Here is a 19,226-nt window from a genome sequence, read left to right on the forward strand (position 1 = left end):
CACGACAGTGCGGGAGGGTTGGGGGCTGTTACCGACACTCCCATCTTCCAGAGGAGGCAATGGGACTGCCAGGAAAGAGATGGTTGAGAGAGGTGAGCCCCTGAGCCCGGCACCCATGCCCTCAGAGAGAGGAAGTGGCCCACTCGGACCGTGCTGGGCACACTGGCAGTTTCCAGCCCTTGCTCAAGTGTTTGGCGTTTCCTGCCCCAGGGTCATTGGCAACTTGAACTGCCTGCAACCCCAGCCAGATGTGGCTATGTTAACAGGAGTTCCGGGGGGGGGTGGAAGCAGGTGGCCCCTCTAGGCATCCCACTCCCAGCCATCATATCCCGGCTTCCCGGCAATCCGAGCCAGGATAATTGTCCCCATTTTAACAGACAGGCAAACTGAGGCCCAGCGAGACAATCAGGTCACCCCTCTTCTGGATAGTTGGGGGGAGGGGCAAGGAGCTGCAGCTGGATCCTCGCTGACATCCTGCCCACGTGGCTCCTTCCCCAGGGTGAGTAGGATGCCTAGGAATGATGGAAGAGCAGAGGAGTCAGGAGCTCCTTCCCTGCAGACTTCAACGATCAGATGGTCCCCATGACTCATCCCCATATCCCCATGGCCCTGAGGCTGCCCTGGCTTCAGCCTTCCTACCACAGCCTTGTTCCTCAGCAGTGAGGACCAGGCCTGCTCCTCCCCTCCCCGGCTCCTGGAGAAGCATTGTCTTCCAACGAAAGGCACCAGATGGGTAGGGTAACCATGTAATTTACTGTTCAAACCGGAACACTTTGGGGAGCTATTAATAATTATGTGGGGACAGGAAGCATTAACCTAGACTGTCTAAGGCAAACAGGGAGGTCTGATCACTCTGTGGCTGGGCTATTGTTTAGCTCAAAGTATTAAGAGCACAAATGTCCGACACAGAGCACTGGCCACAAACTGGGGCAAAAGAGTTCCTAGGAAGATATATTTTTGAGAATGCCTCAAGTCATATGGCATGCCTGGGCGGGCGGAGCCGGGGCGGGGTGGGGGGGCTCAAATCTATATGCAGAGCTTCAGGGCACACCCTCTGAAAGGAGACTGTCTGGGTTCACAACTTGGTTCTACTTCTTGAGGGCTGTCTGAGCTCAGGTCTGTTACTTAACCTCTCTGACCCTCAGTTTTCTCATCCATAAGACCAACCTACCCCCAGAGGACCATTGTGAAGATGAACTCAGATAACACAGGTAAATCACAACAATTTTGGCACAGATTGAATGCTCAGAAAATAAGAGGCCATTGTTATTTTGTATTAATTTGATTATTATTAATTAATGATGCCAGGCACTGAAAGGGGCAGACCTCAAGGTCTCAGATAGGGCACTGCCCTCAAGTATACACAGTCCTGTGGGAATGAAGGCTTGAAGGACAGACCCAGGGCTATGGAATTCAGAGACGTAGGAGGGGTCAGAGAGTCAGAGACTTTCTGACTTGGATGGGGGCATTGGGGTGGGCTTCCTGGAGTAGGTGGCCCCTGGGCAGGGTCATAGTCCACACTCTTTGGAAGATTAAGGCCATAGTTCCTGTTTCTAAAGAGCGTCTGATGTCCCTTTTTCTCCATATGAGTACCCAAAAAGAAAGTTCACTGAAGGTCTGTTTTTTATCTTCATGACAACTTCCATGCGGTATTTGAGATGTCAAATATCAAACTCTTTTCCCTCAAATTTCCTTTTGGGGTCCTTGGGCTCACATTTCATCTGCCTAATATTTTGCCCCGGTTGCAAGGAGCCCACAAGGCCCTCGAGCTAGCTGGACTGAAGCCCGATAGGAGGAGCTGGGGTGTGCAGGGTGGTGAACAGGGGAAGCAGGTGAGCGGGCACCTGGCCTCAGAGCAGGGCTGGCGTCTGACCCTGGAATCAGGGCCCTCACCGCCTCTGGGCCTCTCGAGTCTGGCTCTGCGCCCGTCAGTTTTAGTCCACCCCCACGGAGGACTACTTTCCTGCGTTCTAGGGACGCGTTGCAACTCAGTGGCCCTCTGCCCTTGACTTAACTTAACATGCTCAGTTCGGAAGCTGCCCAGCATCACCGATTCCCAAATTCAAATCCTGGGGAAAGACTCTTACTGGCGATCTTGGGTCACATGTCTGCTCCTTCTCCAACCAGCATCAGCGGCCCAGGACCCAGGGTCAGCAGGTTGCAAGTCCACTCTCAGAAGAGGAGGAGGCTTTTGCAGGAGGGGGACACAGCTTGGGCTTTGCGTAGAGGACACCGAGTGGCTGAGTTTGTGTCAGCCCCCCTGTGGCTGCTTGAGGGGTGGCTGCTGTAGCCACATCCCTGCGTCTGGGCCCAGTGGCCCAGACGCAGCCCAGACAGGGAAGTAGCCAGTGAATCAGCAACAGAACCAGAGCTCAAAGCTATTTCCTTCTCTCAGTCCAGGCTTGAGGGTCTGGGGTGAAGGCGGGGGGATAGGGGTAGAGGAGCAGGGAGAATGAAATCAAGAAATAACAGGCTTCGCAGGAGCGATAATGACATTTTAACTTGAAAATTGCAAGGAGACAGGGCTCCGGAGGCGGAGGCAAATTTCCATGCAGATGAGATGCAAATGAGCCTGCCTGTCACACCTGGATGTGGCTCGGCGACAAATCCTAACGGGCACTGCGTGGCTATGTGATTGATTATCAAGGCCAGCTGGGATGACAACTGCACTCCCCTCTTGGGAGCTGGGGGAGAGATGAGACTGTTTCTAGAGCGCCCTCTGACGGGGGGACCCTGAGGCATGGCCCTATCTAGTTCAGAGATGGCAAATTTGGGGCACATCTATTACTTTTATCGATGCTGGCATCCGTGGCAGACATCATTAATCAATCATAGAATTTTTCTTACTGAGCCGGCCATGTGCTCTAGGCAGTCCCTACTAATAGATCAAAGTTGGCATTCATTCATTCATTCATTCATCCAACAAATCTTGTCGAGTTTCTTCCCTGTGCCAAGGATATATTGAACAAAGACTTTCTGTTCCTGCTCTTGTGAAACTCACAGTTTAGAAAGGGATATGAGCATTGATAAAATATTACAAAATGGCAATTGGGATAGTGTCTTGATACCTGGTTTCAGTACCGGGGGGTATTGACTTGTCCTCAGTGGCCAGGAAAGGCCCACACTGTTGCTGATATCTGAAGCATATGAAGGGCTTAACTAATTGAAAAAGTAAGGGAAGAACATTCCACGCCCTGAGACAAGAGCTTTTAAGCAGACATTGTCAACACTACACCTACATTCCCTATGATCGCGTTTTGTTTCTTTGCATCCATCCTGTGGCTTTAAAAAAAAAAAAAAAAAGCTTTATTGAGGTATAATTCACATACCATACAATTCACCCAAAGTGTACAATTCAAAAATTTTAGTGTATTCACAGGTGTATATTACCACCTCAGTCAATTTTGGAACATCTTCATGACCTCCAAAAGAAATCCTTAACCCTTTAAGGATTCATACCCTCCCACCCCACACCCCCGGCCCTAAGCAACCACTAAGTTACTTTTTGTCTCTAGAGATTTGCCTGTTCTGGACATTTCATATAAATGGAGTCATGTAACATATAATCTCTCATGACTGGCTTCTTTTACTTAACCTGAAGTTTACGAGGTTCATCCATGTTATAGCATGCATCAGTAGTTTTTCCTTTAAAAATTTTTTATTGTGATAAAATATATATAACATAAAATTTGCCATTTTAACTATTTTTAAGTGTACAGTTCAGTGGCATTTACATTCACAATGTGCAATCATCACCACTATTTCTGTTTGCATCACCCCAAACAGGAACTCTGTACCCATTAAACAATAATTCCCTATTCCCTCCTCCTCCCAGGCCCTGGGAACTTTTTTTTTTTTTTAAGTAGACTCCATGCCCAGCACAGAGCCCAGTGCAGGGCTTGAACTCAGGACCCTGAGATCAAGAACTGAGCTGTTATCAAGAGTCAGATGCTCAACCGACTGAACCACCTGCCCCAGGCCCTGGTAACTTCTAGCTTACCTTATGTTTCTATGAATTTGCTTATGCTAGATATTTCATATAACAGAATCATACAATATTGGTCCTTTTTGTCTGCCTTATTTCACTTAGCGTATTGTTTTCAAGAATCATCCATTTGTAGCAGGCGTCAGAACTTCATTCCTTTTATGGATGGATAATTTTCCATTTTATGTACATACCACATTTTGTTTATCCATTTATCTGTTGGTGGACACTTTGGTTATTTCCACCTTTTAGCTACTGTGAATGGTGCTGCCATGAGCATTGGCACGCGAGTATCTGTTTAAGTCCCTGTTTTAAATTCTTCGGGGTGTACACCTAGGGATGGAATTGCTGGGTCATTTTATGTTGACCTTTTAGAGGAACCCTCAAACTTTTCCACAGTAGCTGCATCATTTTACATTCCCATCAGCAATATAAGGGTTTCAATTTCACTATGCCTTTATCAACATTTGTCATTTTCTGCTTTTTTGATGATAGCCATCCTAGTAGGTATGAGGTGGTATTTTACTATTTTGATTTGCATTTTCCTAATGACTAATTATGTTGAGCATCTTTCCATATGCTTGCTGGCCATTTGTATATCTTTGGAGAAATGTCTGTTCAATTTCTTTACCTATTTTTAAATTGGGTTGTGTGTCTTTTTGTTGTTGACTTGTTTTTTATATATTTTATTATTATTTTTTTTATTTTATTTTTTTTAAAGATTTTATTTATTTATTTGAGAGAGAGAATGGGAGATAGAAAGCACGAGAAGGAAGAGGGTCAGAGGGAGAAGCAGACTCCCCGCCGAGCAGGGAGCCCGATGCGGGACTCGATCCCGGGACTCCAGGATCATGACCTGAGCCGAAGGCAGTCGCTTAACCAACTGAGCCACCCAGGCGCCCTATTATTATTATTTTGAGAGAGAGAGTGTGTGCATAAGCCGGTGGGGTGTGCAGAGGGAGAGGGAGAGAGAGAATCTCAAGCAGGTTCCATGCCCGGCACGAAGCCCGATAAGGGGCTTGATCTCACAACCCTGAGATCATGACCAGAGCTGAAATCAAGAGTTGGTCGCTAACCAGCTGAGCCACCCAGGCGCCCCTGTAGTCTTTTACATATGTTAGATACTAAACCCTTTATATATATATGATTTGCAAATATTTTCTCCCATTCTGTAGGTTGTCTTTTTCACGTTCCTAATAATGTCCTTTGATGCACAAAAGTTTTCATTTTGATAAAGTCAAATTTAGCAATTTTTACTTTTGTTGTTCATGTTTTTGGTATCATATCTAAGAATCCATGGCCAAATCCGAGCTCATAAAGATTTACTCCTAAGTTTTCTTCTAAGAGTTCTATAGTTTTGACTCTTACATCTAGGTTGTTGATCCACTTCAAGTTAATTTTTATATGGCGTGAAGTAGAGGTCCAACTTCCTTCTTTGACATGTGGAAATCTAGCTGTCCCAACACTGTTTGTTGATTGGACTTGTTGAAAAGCAATTGGCTGTAGATATGGGACTATTTCTGGACTCTCAGTTTTATTCCATTTGTCTGGATGTCTGTCTTTATGGCAGTGTCACACTGTTTTGATTACTGTAGGTTTGTAGTAAGTTTTGAAATTGGGAACTGTGAGTCTTCCATCTTTGTCCCTTTTTTTCATGGTGTTTTGGCTGTTTGAGGCCTCTTGAATTCTATGTGAATTTGAGGATTGGTTTTTCCATTTCTGCAAAAAAAGGCTGTTGGAATTTTGATACAGATTACATTGAATCTGTAGATTGCTTTGGGTAGTATTTACATTTTAACAATGTTAAGTCTTCCTAACGATTACCTGAGATGTCTTTCCATGTTTTTAGATCTTCTTTAATTTTTTCAGCAATGTTTTAAAGTTTGCAGTGTATAAGTCTTTCACCTCCTTGGTTAAATTTATTCCTAGGTTTTATCCTTTCAGATCCTATTGTAAATGGAATTGATTTCTTTTTTTTTTTAATATTTATTTACTTATTTGAGAGAGAGAGAGTGGGGGAGGGGCAGAGGGGAGGGAGAGAGAATCCTCAAGTAGACTTCCCAATGAGTGCAGAGTCTGATATGGGGCTCAATCCCAGGACCCTGAGATCATGACCTGAGCCAAAATCAAGAGTCAGCTGCTTAACTGACTAAGTCACCCAAGTGCCCTGTAAATAGAATTGATTTCTTAATTTTCTTTTCAGATTATCCATTGCTAATGTATAAAAACACAACTGATTTTTGTGTGTTGATCTTATATCCTGCAACTGTTAGCTCTAGTAGCTTTCTTGTGGATTACTTGGGATTTTCTATATACAGGATTATGTCATCTGTGAATAGAGACCATTTTACTTTCTTTCCAATATGGATGCCTTTCTTTTTCTTATCTAATTGCTCTGGCAACAACTTCCATTACAATGTTGAATAGCAATGGTGAAAGCAGGCATCCTTGTCTTTTTCCTGATCTTAGGGGGAAAGCTTTCAGTTTCACACCATTGAGTTTGATGTTAGTTGTGGGTTTTTCATAAATGCCATTTAGCGTGTTGAGTAAGTTCTTCTCTCTGCCTAGTTTTATGACTATCTTTTATCATGAAAAAGTGTTGGATTTTGTCAAATGTCTTTCTGCATCAAGATGGTGTCATGTGGGTTTTTAACTTTTCATTCTATTAATATGATATTACATTGATTTATTTTCTTATGCTTAACTACCCTTGCATTCCTCAGATAAATCTCAATTGGTCATACTGTATAATCTTTTTAATATGTTGTTTGGTTTGCTAGTATTTTGTTGAGGATTTTTGTATGTATATTCATAAGGTATATTGGTCTGTAATTTTCTTTTCTTGGGATGTCTTTATCTGGCTCTGGTATTAGGACAATGTTGACTTCATAAGATAAGTTAGGAAGTGACTTCATTCCTTTTTATGGCTAACTAATATCCCATTGTTTGAATATAACACATTTTGTTTACCCATTCATTAGTTGATCAATATATATTTGGGTTGCTTCTACCTTTTGGTTATTATTAATAACTATGCTATAAATATTCATGTGCCAATTTTTGCATGGACACATGTTTTCATTTCTCTTGGGCATATTCCTCACAATGGAATTCCTGGGTCATATGGTATCTTGATGTTTAGCCATTTGAGGACCTGGCAAACTGTTTTCCAAAGTAACTGCGCCATTTTACATTCCCACCAGCAGTGTATGAGGCTTCTAATTTCTCTACATCCTCGCCAACATTTGCTCTTATTTGAATTTTGATTCCACCCCTCCTAGTGAATGTGAAGTGGTACCTCACTGTTGTTTGGATTTGCATTTCCCTGATGGCTAATGATGTTGAGCATCTTTTCATCTGTTTATTGGCATTTTTGTGTATCTTCTTTGGAAAAATGCTTATTCAGATCCATTGCCCATTTTTAAATTGTTTATTATTATTATTATTATTTAGTTGTGAGAGCTCCCTACGTATTCTTTATACTGAATATTATCCTCTATGGGTCTGCACCTGCAAAGATTTCCAAAGACTGCCCTCGGGCTCCTGGATCCTGCTTAGAGCAGCACGCTTTTGCAGAGAGCCCCATGTGCCTTGGAGGTGTAAAATGCCCTGCAGGGTCCCCATGTCACCGAGGCAGAGGCTGACACTTGGTCTGCAATTGTACCTTGGCTTCCTTCCCTTTCTGTCCTGATCGCCTTTTCAACAATTCACCTGCACCTGAGCCTCATCTCCAGGTCTGCTTTTAGGGGAACTTGAGCTCAGACAGAGCTTGGAATGGCTGAGGAACTAAAGGGAAGTCGGTGTTGCCAGAACTCAGAGAGAATATGGAGACTGGGGGATATGGTGAGGCTAGAGCAATAGGCAGAGGCCTGACCACACAGAGCTCTGTGCATCACAGTGAGGCCTGGGTCTTTATCTGGAGAGCTATGGGGTGCCACTGGGCGGTGTTAAGTGGAGCCCAACTTCATTTGACATTTTGTAAAGGTCCCTCTAGGTTCTGTGTGCAAGAGACATGAAAGGGCCCCAAGTGGCTGCAGGGAGCCCATGAAGGAGACACTGTGACAGTGTCCAGGGAAGAGAGCATGGAAGCTGCGATGAGGATGGAGAGTGTGGAGGGAGAGAGAAATGGCAGGTTAGAGATGGGCAGGTGGATTTCAGGGCTATGGGGAAGTTCAAGGACTCCTGGCGGGTTTCCAGCCGGAGCACCTGGAGAGATGCTCAGTGCACAGAGAGGGCGGCGGGATTGGGAGGGCAGAGCGGGGATTCCACATGCAAGACGACACCAGCTTACCATCAGCTGCTGGCCCCATCCCATTTCACAGATGGAGCAAGTGAGGCCTGAGGAGTGCAGGGGTTTACCTGGGGTCCCCCATCATGCTCCAAACAGAAGGGGATGGGACTTCAGGAGTCCTGTTGCCCAGCCAGAGAATTTACTCTCCAGGGGGCCCACTGGCTCCAGCCTCAGAAAGCCAGGTTTTTAGCTGGGAGAGGGTGGGGTTTTGAGGCCGACGGGTTCGTCCCGGGCTGGAGGCCAGTTCACAGCCCCCAGAGAACAAAATATCTCTGTTTTATGAGGGCGGCCTGTGCCCTGACTCTGACCAGCCGCGCTGTCCGGGTCTGGCGGGGGTAACTTGAGGGCGGGAGGGTGTGGGGCACCCATGTCAGAGTGGCCGACAAATTGGACACTTATCTGCACTCCCAGATTTGCCATTGATCAGACCAGGCTCCAGATTCTGACCTTTCCCCTCTTTGCCCTGTGACCCCTTTCTTTGCCACTTGACCTTGGGCAGGGCACCTCCCGCTCTCCAGTCTTCATTCAGTCTTCTCATCTGTAACATGGGGACACCCCAGAGTATGACTTTTGTGCCCTCAGGGTTGTAGTGACTATCAGATGAGAAAAAGAATGGATAAAAATATACTTTGTGAACTGGAAAGTGCCTCAACATCTATTTGGGCTCAGTCTTACCTCTGCCCCAAGCCACTGCCCAGTGGATTTCTAAGGCTTTGCTCCCTGACAAGACAGTCACCCCTCTGGAGAGGAAAAAGGCCTGGTATGGAGCTCAGGGATCCAGAGATCTTATCACCCTGGCCCGGGAGGCTTGATAAACCCACTGGACAGGTGGAGAAAACTGAGAGGCTGTCATCTGCTCAGAGTCGTCAGGCCATTAAGCATAGATTCAAAGGCAGGGTTCTCTGATTCTAAAGATGAGAAAAATCCTTATCTGTTTCATGACCCGACTGGACAGACAGGCCAGAGGGGAAACAACCTGCCTGGGGTCATGCGGGCAGTCAGCACCAGCGTGTAAATGCCACCTGCGGTCCCCGCCTCCCAGGCCATGCCCCTCCTACCACCCCTTGCCCACCAACACCTCAAGCAAGAGAAAAGGGCCCCCACCGCGGTGAGCTAGACATAGTTATGTCACTGGCAGACTTGGGGAAGGAACTTGGGGTTCCTTGACAGCCCATCCTCCACCAGCGCAGAGGGATGCTGCACCTCCGCCTCCTCAGAGCGAGCGGCCTCTTAGGGGCTGAGGCTTTGCTGAAACAAAGCTCTGTCATCACTCATGGGACATCTCCCTGGGGAGACCACACACCACGCCCCACCATGGGCAGGTTAGGGCAGAAGTCAGTTAATCAGAAAACTAAGAAATCCACATGATTCAAAGAGCAAAAAATTCTTTTGGAATCTCTTGGTGGCCTTGGAGAAATTCCTTCCTTGATCTGCTGGATAATGACAGCGGAGGCTGGCTGGGCTGGAGCCAGAGTATGATACCAGATACCATTTCACGAGCACTTACTATGCTCCAGGCACCTTTCTAAGGGCTTTCCACGTAGGAATTCATTTAATACTGACAGCAAGGCTTTGAGATCTGATTATCCTCATTTTATGGATAAGGAAACCAAGGCACAGAAAGGTAGTGCAACTTGGTCAAGGATGCACAGCTTGCGAGCCATAGAGCCCGGGCGGAAATCTGGTCTGCCCAGCTCCGGAGCCACGTGACTGGCCACACTCCCACACTGGCTTGTGGGCTACGGGGGACAGGAGGTACCATGCCCAGAGGACCAAGACCGGCCCAGCCAAGTCCCCTGTGGGGACATAGCAGTGGTCAGGCCCAGCAGGATTTCTGAGAGGACAGAGCCTGTGGCCAACGCAGAAGCAGCAATCAGCCCAGACTGTCCCGAGATGAGTCCAAAGTGTCAGCGTCATACCAAGTCCTGACTCTGCCCCTCGCTGCATGGCACTCCGAGTCTCGGTTTCCTCCTCAGTAAGATGGAGTGAACTTGGTATTGGCCTCATAGGATTGTTGTGAAAGATCCAGTGAGCCCCAGAAAGCTTCTAAAGTGCTTAGCACCAGAGCGCCTGGGTGGCTCCGTTGGTTAAGCAACTGCCTTCGGCTCAGGTCATGATCCCGGAGTCCCGGGATCGAGTCCCACGTCGGGCTCCCGGCTCGGCGGGGAGCCTGCTTCTCCCTCTGACCCTTTCCCCTCTCATGCTGTTTCTCTCTCTCTCTCAAATAAATAAATAAAATCTTTAAAAAAAAAAAATAAAGTGCTTAGCACCGAGCTAGGCACAAAGAAAATGCAGACTAAATGTTAGCTATTGATATTATGTATTATTTTTTTATATTATTCTTCGTCATTAGATTTCATTTATGCATCCCCTTCTCCCAGGGGTTGCTGTGAGTAGACAGTGTTGGGGTTTGGCTCTTTTTAGAGACAGAAGGATGCCCAAGATGGCTTTGGGGAGCCCTCCCTTCCAAGGATTCCGGGACCATCCGCCCCCCTCTGCAGGCCCCCCCTCCTCCCTCGCAGTGTCTGTACTCTCTCTCTCAAGTTAGTTTCCATCCTGGCACCCCAGGTGCCCTGGCTCTCTGCCTGTGGTCCCCACTGGTTGGATGCTGTTGCTATGACAACAGCATTTTAAGAGCCTTCGGCCCCCCTCTGAGGCGACAGGCATGGATGGAGGTGGGCTTATCAACCGCCTCCTGCATCCGCAGGCCAGTCTGGCCCGGGAGGCTGGAACGCAAGAAATGAGAGCTGGCCTGGGCTGGGGGGCTCATGACGACAGCCCACCTCACCGTGTCACAGGAGAAACACCTGAGTAGTTGATTACAAAGGCAGATTCCAGCCATGTCCTAGCTCCCAGGGCCTGATTTTAATTGTCTGGGTGGGAACCCCTAAGAAGCTGCCTTTGATCAGCTCTGCTCATGGCTCTGAGGCAGGCAGGCAGGCCACAGACCACACTTAAAGAAATCTTGAGTCCCAGAAGATTCCTGAAGCCATCTTGGGCATTGAGGTTTGTGTCGCTTTCTCTACTGAGCTGTCTCCCAAAAACCTAGCCTCGTACTCCTAGGCACTCTCCAGTCCCACCTCCCTCTCTTTCCAGAGTTAAGCTGAGTGCCCCACCCTCTGCCTGGAGCCAGGAAAAATTCCAGGGCCAGGCTGCCAGAGGCTACCTGGTTAATGCATCCTAGGCAGAGACAGGGACTCACACTTTCCCAGCATAATGACCATCAGGGGAGGCGCTAGCCAGCGTCACTCTGGGTGATGGGAAAGGCTGGCTATCTTGTAGATACTCTAGAAGGAACAGGTACAGAGAGATAGGCAGGGAGCTACGTGATCAGGCTCACAGAAATCCCAGAAATGCTAAGGCCTAACAAAACCAGAAATAAGGGGAAAAAACCAGACTACCCTGCCCCGGGCGTCAGAAGTGGGGAATCTTTTTATGACAGTCACATTGTGACCAACAAAGAATAACCAGACCCCAAAGAAGCCATTGAAGATGTTATCACCAGTCCTTACGCAAATCAAGACATCACAAGAATGATAAGGCCGCAGGCTTTATCTAGGCCGCTGGCTAAAACACTGTCAGTGGAGGCCCACGTTGGCAACCCTGTCGGCACCCCTTTCGCTCCTGAGAGCTTTTTCTGTATCCTTGCTTCATAAAACTCTATCGTTTTCCTCACTCGCACTTGTCCACAAGATTCATTCTTCGGCTCTGTGAGACAAGAACCTCGCTCTCCTGCTTCACTCTGAGATCAGAGGTGTCAAGGCCGTCCCAGCCCGTCCGCCCGCTGGATGGGGATGTGGCTCCCCACTCCCACCCAACCCTAACCACCAGCAGAACCCTAAGACGCTGGGCACCAGAAGCTATGCCTAAAGAGAGGTGGGGACCTGGGGTGGAGGGAGGAAGTTCACAGAGTCTGAGATGTGCAGGGAGAGAAGAAGACAGAATAGCAGAGGGGCAGAGCGTTCTCTCTGGAGTGCCCGGAGGGGACGGGACCCCATGGGGTTCCTGGAGTATGAGACTGATTGCCTTGTCCGTGGGAGGAGCCATTGAGAGAGAGTGTATTGCCTGCCCTTACTCCTTCAGGGTGCTCCAACTGCCTTCCAGCAGATGACTCTCTTTGCCCGAGGCAGGCCCAGAGAATAAACAGCATGCGTTGATTTACTTGACCACACACCCTTTATTCCCTTCCCACACTCACCTCCCTGCTCCTCCGCGAGTGGTTCCTGAAATCATGGCCAAATAAACAGGAACCGGAATCCTTGTCACAGGTAAGAAGCCACTCCCGAATCCCCCCACTCATGGCAACTATGCCCCGTGGGCCCCAAGGGGAAGCTTAGGCACCCCTGGACTCCAGGTGGGAGTCTGGCTTGTCTAAGACTGAGCCCTCTGGAAGGGTCTGTCCCAACAACTCTCTCCACGATGGGACACAGGGGCTGTGGAGTCAGTCCCAGGCTCCACCGTATCCTGCCTTGCCCTCCGCACTCACTCTTCTGATTGTGAGTCAGGTCTTCCTAGAGTTTTCGGGAGCTGGGAGCAGGTTCAGGTTCTTGCTTTCTCCTACATGGGCCAAACATACAGTGAGTGCTCAGGAGCCAAGTCCAGATGAGATTAGCCAGGGCTCCCCAGCTCCCTCCTGTTGCTGGGCCCCTCCCCAGCCAACCCCTGGAGCCCGGTGCCATTGGTGGGGCTAGAGGGATGCAGGGGGACTTATCTGGGGTGAGTCCTCCAGAGACGTCTGTGAGTCTGAGGAGAAGCTGCCCCCAGTGGGATGGGGGGTCTGACTCGGGAGTCCCTGCCAGGAGAAGAGGGGGTCAAGGAAGCACTCAGGGGCTGGAAAGGGAAATGGCTCATGGGGGCCTTTGCCTTCATCAGCCTCTATGGCCTGGCCAGCTTCCGGGGGCAGAAGGCCTGCCTGCAAATTTCTGTTCTGCCCCTCTCTGGGGGCACGAGGCCAACAGGGATTTGGCGAACGATCCAGGCCCCGTGAGTCCTGGAGGGGCAGGCCCCGCCTTTCTTTGGAAGTGACATCTCCATTCAGACCCTGGCCCCTGGCAGCTACCCTTTTTAGCTCCGGGGCTGCTGAGCGGGCTGTGGGCCCCGCTGGGCATGGGCAGTGGGCCAGGGCCTTCTTTAGGAAGGTCTGGATCTCCTTGTGTCTCAGCTGGGCCTCCTCCCACAGGTCCTGGCCCAGGCCTTCCTGGCTCAGCGAGGCCACCTGTAGCCCCATGGCAGTGAGCTTCTCTGCAGGGAACTCAGACGCCAGTCGCTGCAGGTAGCGGTGGAGGCGACGCTGGTCCCCAGGGCTGGCCCTCTGGGCCTTGCCCAGCCTGAGCTGCCTCATCAGGTCCTGACAGTCCATGTGAAACCAGGTCATCTGGGGGCGACAAGACAGGGAGGTGGGGCTCAGGCTAGGAGCGGGACCGTGGCGCTCTGTGAGGACAGGGATGCGCCTCTCCAAGCAGAGAGTGAGCATTGCTGGGTTGAATTCATAAGAAGCGCCCAGTCGATGTCCTGGCCTCCTCCAGTGAAGGACAGTGGTCCCCTCTCTTCCCTCAGGTAAACACACCTGCCATCAGCAACGGTCCCCAGCACCCTTCGGATCCTCAGGCTTGGTCCCCTAGACCTGGGGGCCAGCAAAGACTTAACCCTTCGCTGGGGCTCAGTTTTTCCTTCTCAAAAAGGTGAGGATGTACTAGATGATCATTCGGGTTCTTGGATTGTGGTGACAATTGTCTTCACCCCTTATGAGTGGCATGGAGGGAGGCGTCTAAGAGACGTTTATTGAGCACCGACTGTTTGCCAGGCTCTGTGCATCTCATGTATGATCACACTGAACAGTACCAGCAGCCCATTTTACAGAGGAGGAAACCAAGGCTGAGACACATGAAATCACTTGCCCCAGGTCACGCGGCAAGTGGCGGGGGGGGGGTGGGGGGAGCTGGGATTTGAACTCAGGTGTGTCTAGCCTTTGAGCGAGAATCTTCTAAGCACCTCCTCGCACAGGAGAAACTGGTCCAGCCGGGGCGGTGCACACACAGTCCCCAGGGAGACCACCAGCTGACCCAGGCCTGGGGGCCCCCTCACTCAGCTGGGCCTCTGCCCCATTTTGGGATTCTGCCTGTCTTCTTCACCCACAAAATGTCTGCAGGCTGCAAAGGAGCCAACTCGTTCCCAGCAGCTCGTGAAAAACATAATCTTTCTCTCCATTAATTTAGAAGCCGATGGTGAGCTGTTAGCTGTGGGGATTGGAGAACCGTTTTCTCCAAGGAAACCATCTTTCCGCGGATTAAGGGAACTTGTCTTTAGATAAATGGCTTCATATTCGCGGAAGCACACAGAGCTCATGGCTGAGAAAGGGCTCCATAAATCTCGGTTAGTGGCACAATTGTTTTATTATTATTTAGTGCCCAAGCTGCCAGACGCACGCTCTCGGGCCTGGGGCTGAGCCCAGCCCAGGGCTGTCCTGTCTGTCTGTCCGTCTGTCTGGGACTCCATCTTCTAGGCTGAGCTGGATAGGGATGGGTAGCACCTCAACCATCATCCTACCCAACCCTAGGTTGTGTGGATTAAGATTCAGGGCTTGGAGAGGGGTGGGGGCCTGCCCAGGTCAAATAGCGAGATGACCCTAGTGGGATTCCAGGTGAGGCTCCCACCTCCTCCCACCTCCCCCTGTAGGATCTCCAGGCCTGCGGGACGGCGGGAGCTCTATCTTCCCACATGCCGCCCCCCCCGCCCCCGCCCCCCGCCCAGGCTTCCTTCCTCCGCCTCACACCCCACTGTCCCTCCAGCTACTTGGCTGCTATGGGGGCCGACTCTGCACCCGGCACCGGGGAGGGATGAGGACACAGTCCCGGGGCTCGCCTCCCGGGTGACTGACAGCAGGTGATGAAGCCACAGGATAATTTCAGATCACAATGAGCACCATGAAGTGAGACAAACAGGGTGACCAGAGGGGTGGGGGGCCAGGCGGCCAGGCGGGGACACGTGAGCTGAGCACGGAAGACAAGAAACCAGCCGGTCTCGAGGAAGGGCCTTCCCAACTGAGGGACCAGCAAGTGCGAAGGCGCAGAGCCGCAGTGAGTTTGCTTTACAGGGCCGAAATGGGCTAAAATTAGTAAGCAAGGGAGAGAAGCTGCCAGATGCCCTTAACCCATGAGGCACTACCACCGCTCCTGCCGCTCCTAATGATGATCACATTGGTGTCGATAATAATAACACCAACTTTGAGTAAAGCCCCGGGGTGGGGGTGGGGGGTTACTTACATTTCAGTTCCTACTCTCACTACCCAGCAAGGCTGGCACCAAAGCAAGAGGGACCTGGGTTTGAATCTCAGCTCCTGGATGAGTTCCTTGACCTCTCTGTGTTTCCTCGTACATAAAATGGGCATAATAATAGCACCTGCCTCAGAGGGCTGGTGTGTCAATAAAATGACATGTGAATGATGAACGGGGCTTGCCACATAATAAGAACTACAGAAGCACTGGTTATGATTACTATTATGATCGCTATTACTGACGAGGAGCTGAGGCCCGGAGCAGTGAAGACCGTCACTGAGGGCACACGGCCTGAGCAGACAGGAGCTACCCCTGGCTCTAAGCCTCAGATTCTGCCATTGCCCGGCTCTCTACTGTCAGCTGGGAGTGGGGGCCCCTCCGCTGCCACTGTCCACATCCCTTGCCAGCTGCCCCGCAGAGACAGAGAGTGGCCTGTCCTCCCGGCGCCCCAGGCAGGCCTTGACCAGAGTCCCTCTTGCTGCCCTCCAAAGCATCCTGTGTTCTCCCTCTCCTGTGTGCTGAGGCAGCCTGACAGCTGGGAGGCTGGGGTCAGGTCCTTCCCACACTCTGGCCTTGGCGGCGAGTGCGAGGGGGTGAGTCAGGGCACTGGGCCTGGGCCACAGCTGGGGTTCTTGTCCCATCTGGGGTACAGCTTGTCCGCGCGGCTCCTTGTCCTCCTAAGCCTCATTCCCTATCAGAAAAATGAGAGATTTGACTAAATGGATTTGGGGGAGGGGGGTCTTAAGTCAAATCCTGCTTGGCCACCGGCCCTCTGGGGAACCATGAGCGAGACCGTTCCCTCTTTGGGCCTCCGTTTACTCATCCACAGAATGGAAACAGTGTTGGCACCCCTCCCTCATAAAGATGTGGTGAAATTAGGGGCACCTCGCTGGCTCAGTCAGTAGAGCGCGTGACCTGATCTCCAGGTTGTGGGTTCGAACCCCACATTGGGCATAGAGCCTACTTAAAAAAAAAATAAATTAAAAAAAAAAAGAGATGATGAGATCAAGTCAAAAAAGTTTGTGAAGCACTTATAGGAGTGTCTGGCATGGAGTCCACAATCACTAATGTGGGCTCATCTCATAATAATCATATCATCATCATCATCATCACCACCACACCTGATTGAACAGGGGAATCTGTTACCACCTGCTCTCCCAGGTTTGGAGAAGAACACAGAGCATCATGAATGCATCTGTGTTCAAATTCCAGCTCTTCTTTTCTGCAGCTGTGTGGCCTTGGGCAAGGCCCTTTCCCTCTTATGGCCTCAGTTTGCTCATCTGGCAAGTGGGACCACTCAACCTTGCTACACTGGATTGCCAAGAGATGATGGATACAAAGCAAAGGAGTTCGTCTTGCCTCCTACCCCAGCACTGCCCCACTCCCATGCCCCAGGGGAGCCCTACCCTCTCTTCTCTGCTCTTGGCCAAACTCTGGGTTCCTGGCAAGGACCGGGGCCTCTGCTCTGAGGGTGCTCAGAGAAGCCTCTGGGCCCACCTCCTCCAACTACCCCCCCTTCCCCAGCTCCTGCCATCTGTGCAGGGCAAGGTGAGGCATGGGAAAGAGCACTAGAATGGTGCCATGGGCTTGCTGTGTGACGCTGGCTAAATGGCAGCCCTTCCCTGATCCTGTTTTCCCAGCTCTGCGTCAGTGGAGGGGTAGGACAAGATCGACCTTCTTAGCCTGGTCTGACTACCTGAAGTTGTCGGCAGTGAGCTACCCGTGGACACAGAGCCTATGGCTTCGACTGGATCCTTGGAACTACCTGGCCCCCTTCCCCTAATCCCAGCGTTTAAGAAGCCGGTGATTTCTGAGTGTCCTTTGAGAGCTGATGTTCAGGTCGCTGGGGGGCTGCCAGGTATAGGGGGACAAGCTGGGGTCAGAGATCAGCCAGGACTGCTTTAGGGGGGTAACCTATCCTCTCAAACCTTGCTTCTCTCCTAGAAAATGCAGGTAATGCTTTCCTCCCACCCTGCAGGACTACAGAATGAATCACGCAAAGAGCCTAGTGCTGTGTGTGGGCTGATTCCTGCCCCCCCACCCCACATCCCAACTGGAGCGGGTAGGGAGGGGTCTGTCAGGGGGCACCAGGGCTCACCTTCTTGCAGAAGTGGTGCAGGTGGAGTAGTGTCTCCAGATCTGTGCGCTGCCGCTCAGCCGCCATGTAGAAGTGGGTCAGCTTAGCCTGGAAGGCCCGCTGGGTGGAGGCGAAGGCTGCCAGTTCCCGGGACTCTGCTCCTCCTGCCTCGCTGGTCCCTCCCAGCTGAGCGGCCTGCTTGGACAGCTCCAGGCCGCGGCGGTACTGGGCCTGAGCGGGGAGAGCAGGGGGCACTGCTCAGCTCCCATCCTAGCCGAGGCCCCGTCCAGAGGTCAGGAACCTCCGCTGCCCCACTGCTTAGCTGTGAGACTTGCCAGACCTCTGTTGCCTCATCTACAGAATGGGGGCCAGGCCTCTGCCTCAGCAGCTCACTTGCCTCACTGGAACTCTGCTTAGGGTCACCTGACCAGGGGTCTGGGTTAGGGGCTCCTGCTGTGTGCCCCCACATGTCTCCTCTTCTGTTTGTCTCCCTGTTTGTCTGCCACCCCCAGCCCCCACTGGCCTGGGAGCTCCCTGAGGACTGAAAGGGGCTGAATCACCCATGTTCTAGGGTCCAGTACATCAAGGATACAAATTCGTTGCCCCTGACCTCTGAGGCTGACTGAATGGTCTCGGGTGGGACCCAGGAATCTGCATTTTATGAAATCTTCCACGGATTCTGAGATAGGCCTTTTTTGGACATGGTGGTCCAGGAAGGCTTCCTGGAGGAGACAGCATCTAAGCTGAACCCTTTGTGATCTCAGCTGGTCTTCTCACTGTCTCTGGAAGTTTCCTTGCACTCTCCTACCTCCACACCTTTGCCCCAGCCATGCCCCCCTCTTCCACTGCCTTCTCCATGTGCCCCGGTCCTGCTCCTCAGTCTTAGGAACGCACTGCAGCCTGAACGAAGAAGTCCTCAAAGTCCGCATGGGCCTTCTCCACAGTCTCCAAGCTTCTGTCTTTGAGGCTCAGCACTTGCAGGCACAAGCTCCCCTCCTGCTCCATCCAGTTGCTGACCTAGGGCAGGGGAGGAAGGTTTGGACATGAGGGGTGTCTGGGGGGATGTCTCTTAGCCGGTTCCCCAACTCCCTTGGAGGTGGGGATCTTCTCCTCCTCAGTTACTCAGTGGCTGGGCTGTGCCCATTGGCCTAGACTGAGACTTTCCCAGTTCTGGGGAGGAGGGACAGCTTGGGGAGGGTGGGTGCATTGTCATGTTCTTCAAAAACCTGAAGGGGAGGGGCACCTGGCTGGCTCAGTCGGGTAAGCGTCTACCTTCGGCTCAGGTCATGATCCCAGAGTCCTGGGATCGAGCCCCATATCGGGCTCCCTGCTCGGTGGGGAACCTGCTTCTCCCTCTTCTGCCCCTCCCCCTCCTCCTTCTCTTTCTCTCTCTCACTCTCTCTCTCTCTCTCTCTCTAATAAATTAAATAAAAACAAATACCTGAACGGGAGAGGACTCCCCAAGAGGGACCCCAGGGGGCATCTGGCCTGGCCAGTACCATGAACGAAGTAGGCCTTCTGTGCACACTTGTCTGAACAGGGTGGCAAATTTCAGCTTACTCTAACCACTTGCTGCCACCAATCATAAAAGAGGCAGCC

The 19,226-nt window shown here is 51.0% G+C and overlaps 1 protein-coding gene across 1 annotated transcript in view; it reads right to left on the reverse strand.

The window, feature by feature from the left end:
• Positions 1-12,963: 12,963 nt before the first annotated feature.
• The window catches only part of KIAA1755 (KIAA1755 ortholog), a 28,844-nt gene continuing 22,581 nt past the window's right edge, over positions 12,964-19,226 (reverse strand). Inside the window, exons 12-14 of the mRNA XM_028118822.1 lie at positions 18,522-18,644; positions 17,649-17,858; positions 12,964-13,650 (exon numbers count right to left, since the gene is read on the reverse strand). Of these exons, the coding sequence (XP_027974623.1) occupies positions 12,964-13,650; positions 17,649-17,858; positions 18,522-18,644 (1,020 nt within the window). The remainder of the gene's footprint in view (positions 13,651-17,648; positions 17,859-18,521; positions 18,645-19,226) is intronic.

This window comes from Eumetopias jubatus, unplaced genomic scaffold (assembly GCF_037043125.1).
Source record: "Eumetopias jubatus isolate StellerSeaLion01/CBP00866 unplaced genomic scaffold, mEumJub1_p1.0 scaffold_9, whole genome shotgun sequence".
Lineage (NCBI taxonomy): Eukaryota > Metazoa > Chordata > Mammalia > Carnivora > Otariidae > Eumetopias > Eumetopias jubatus.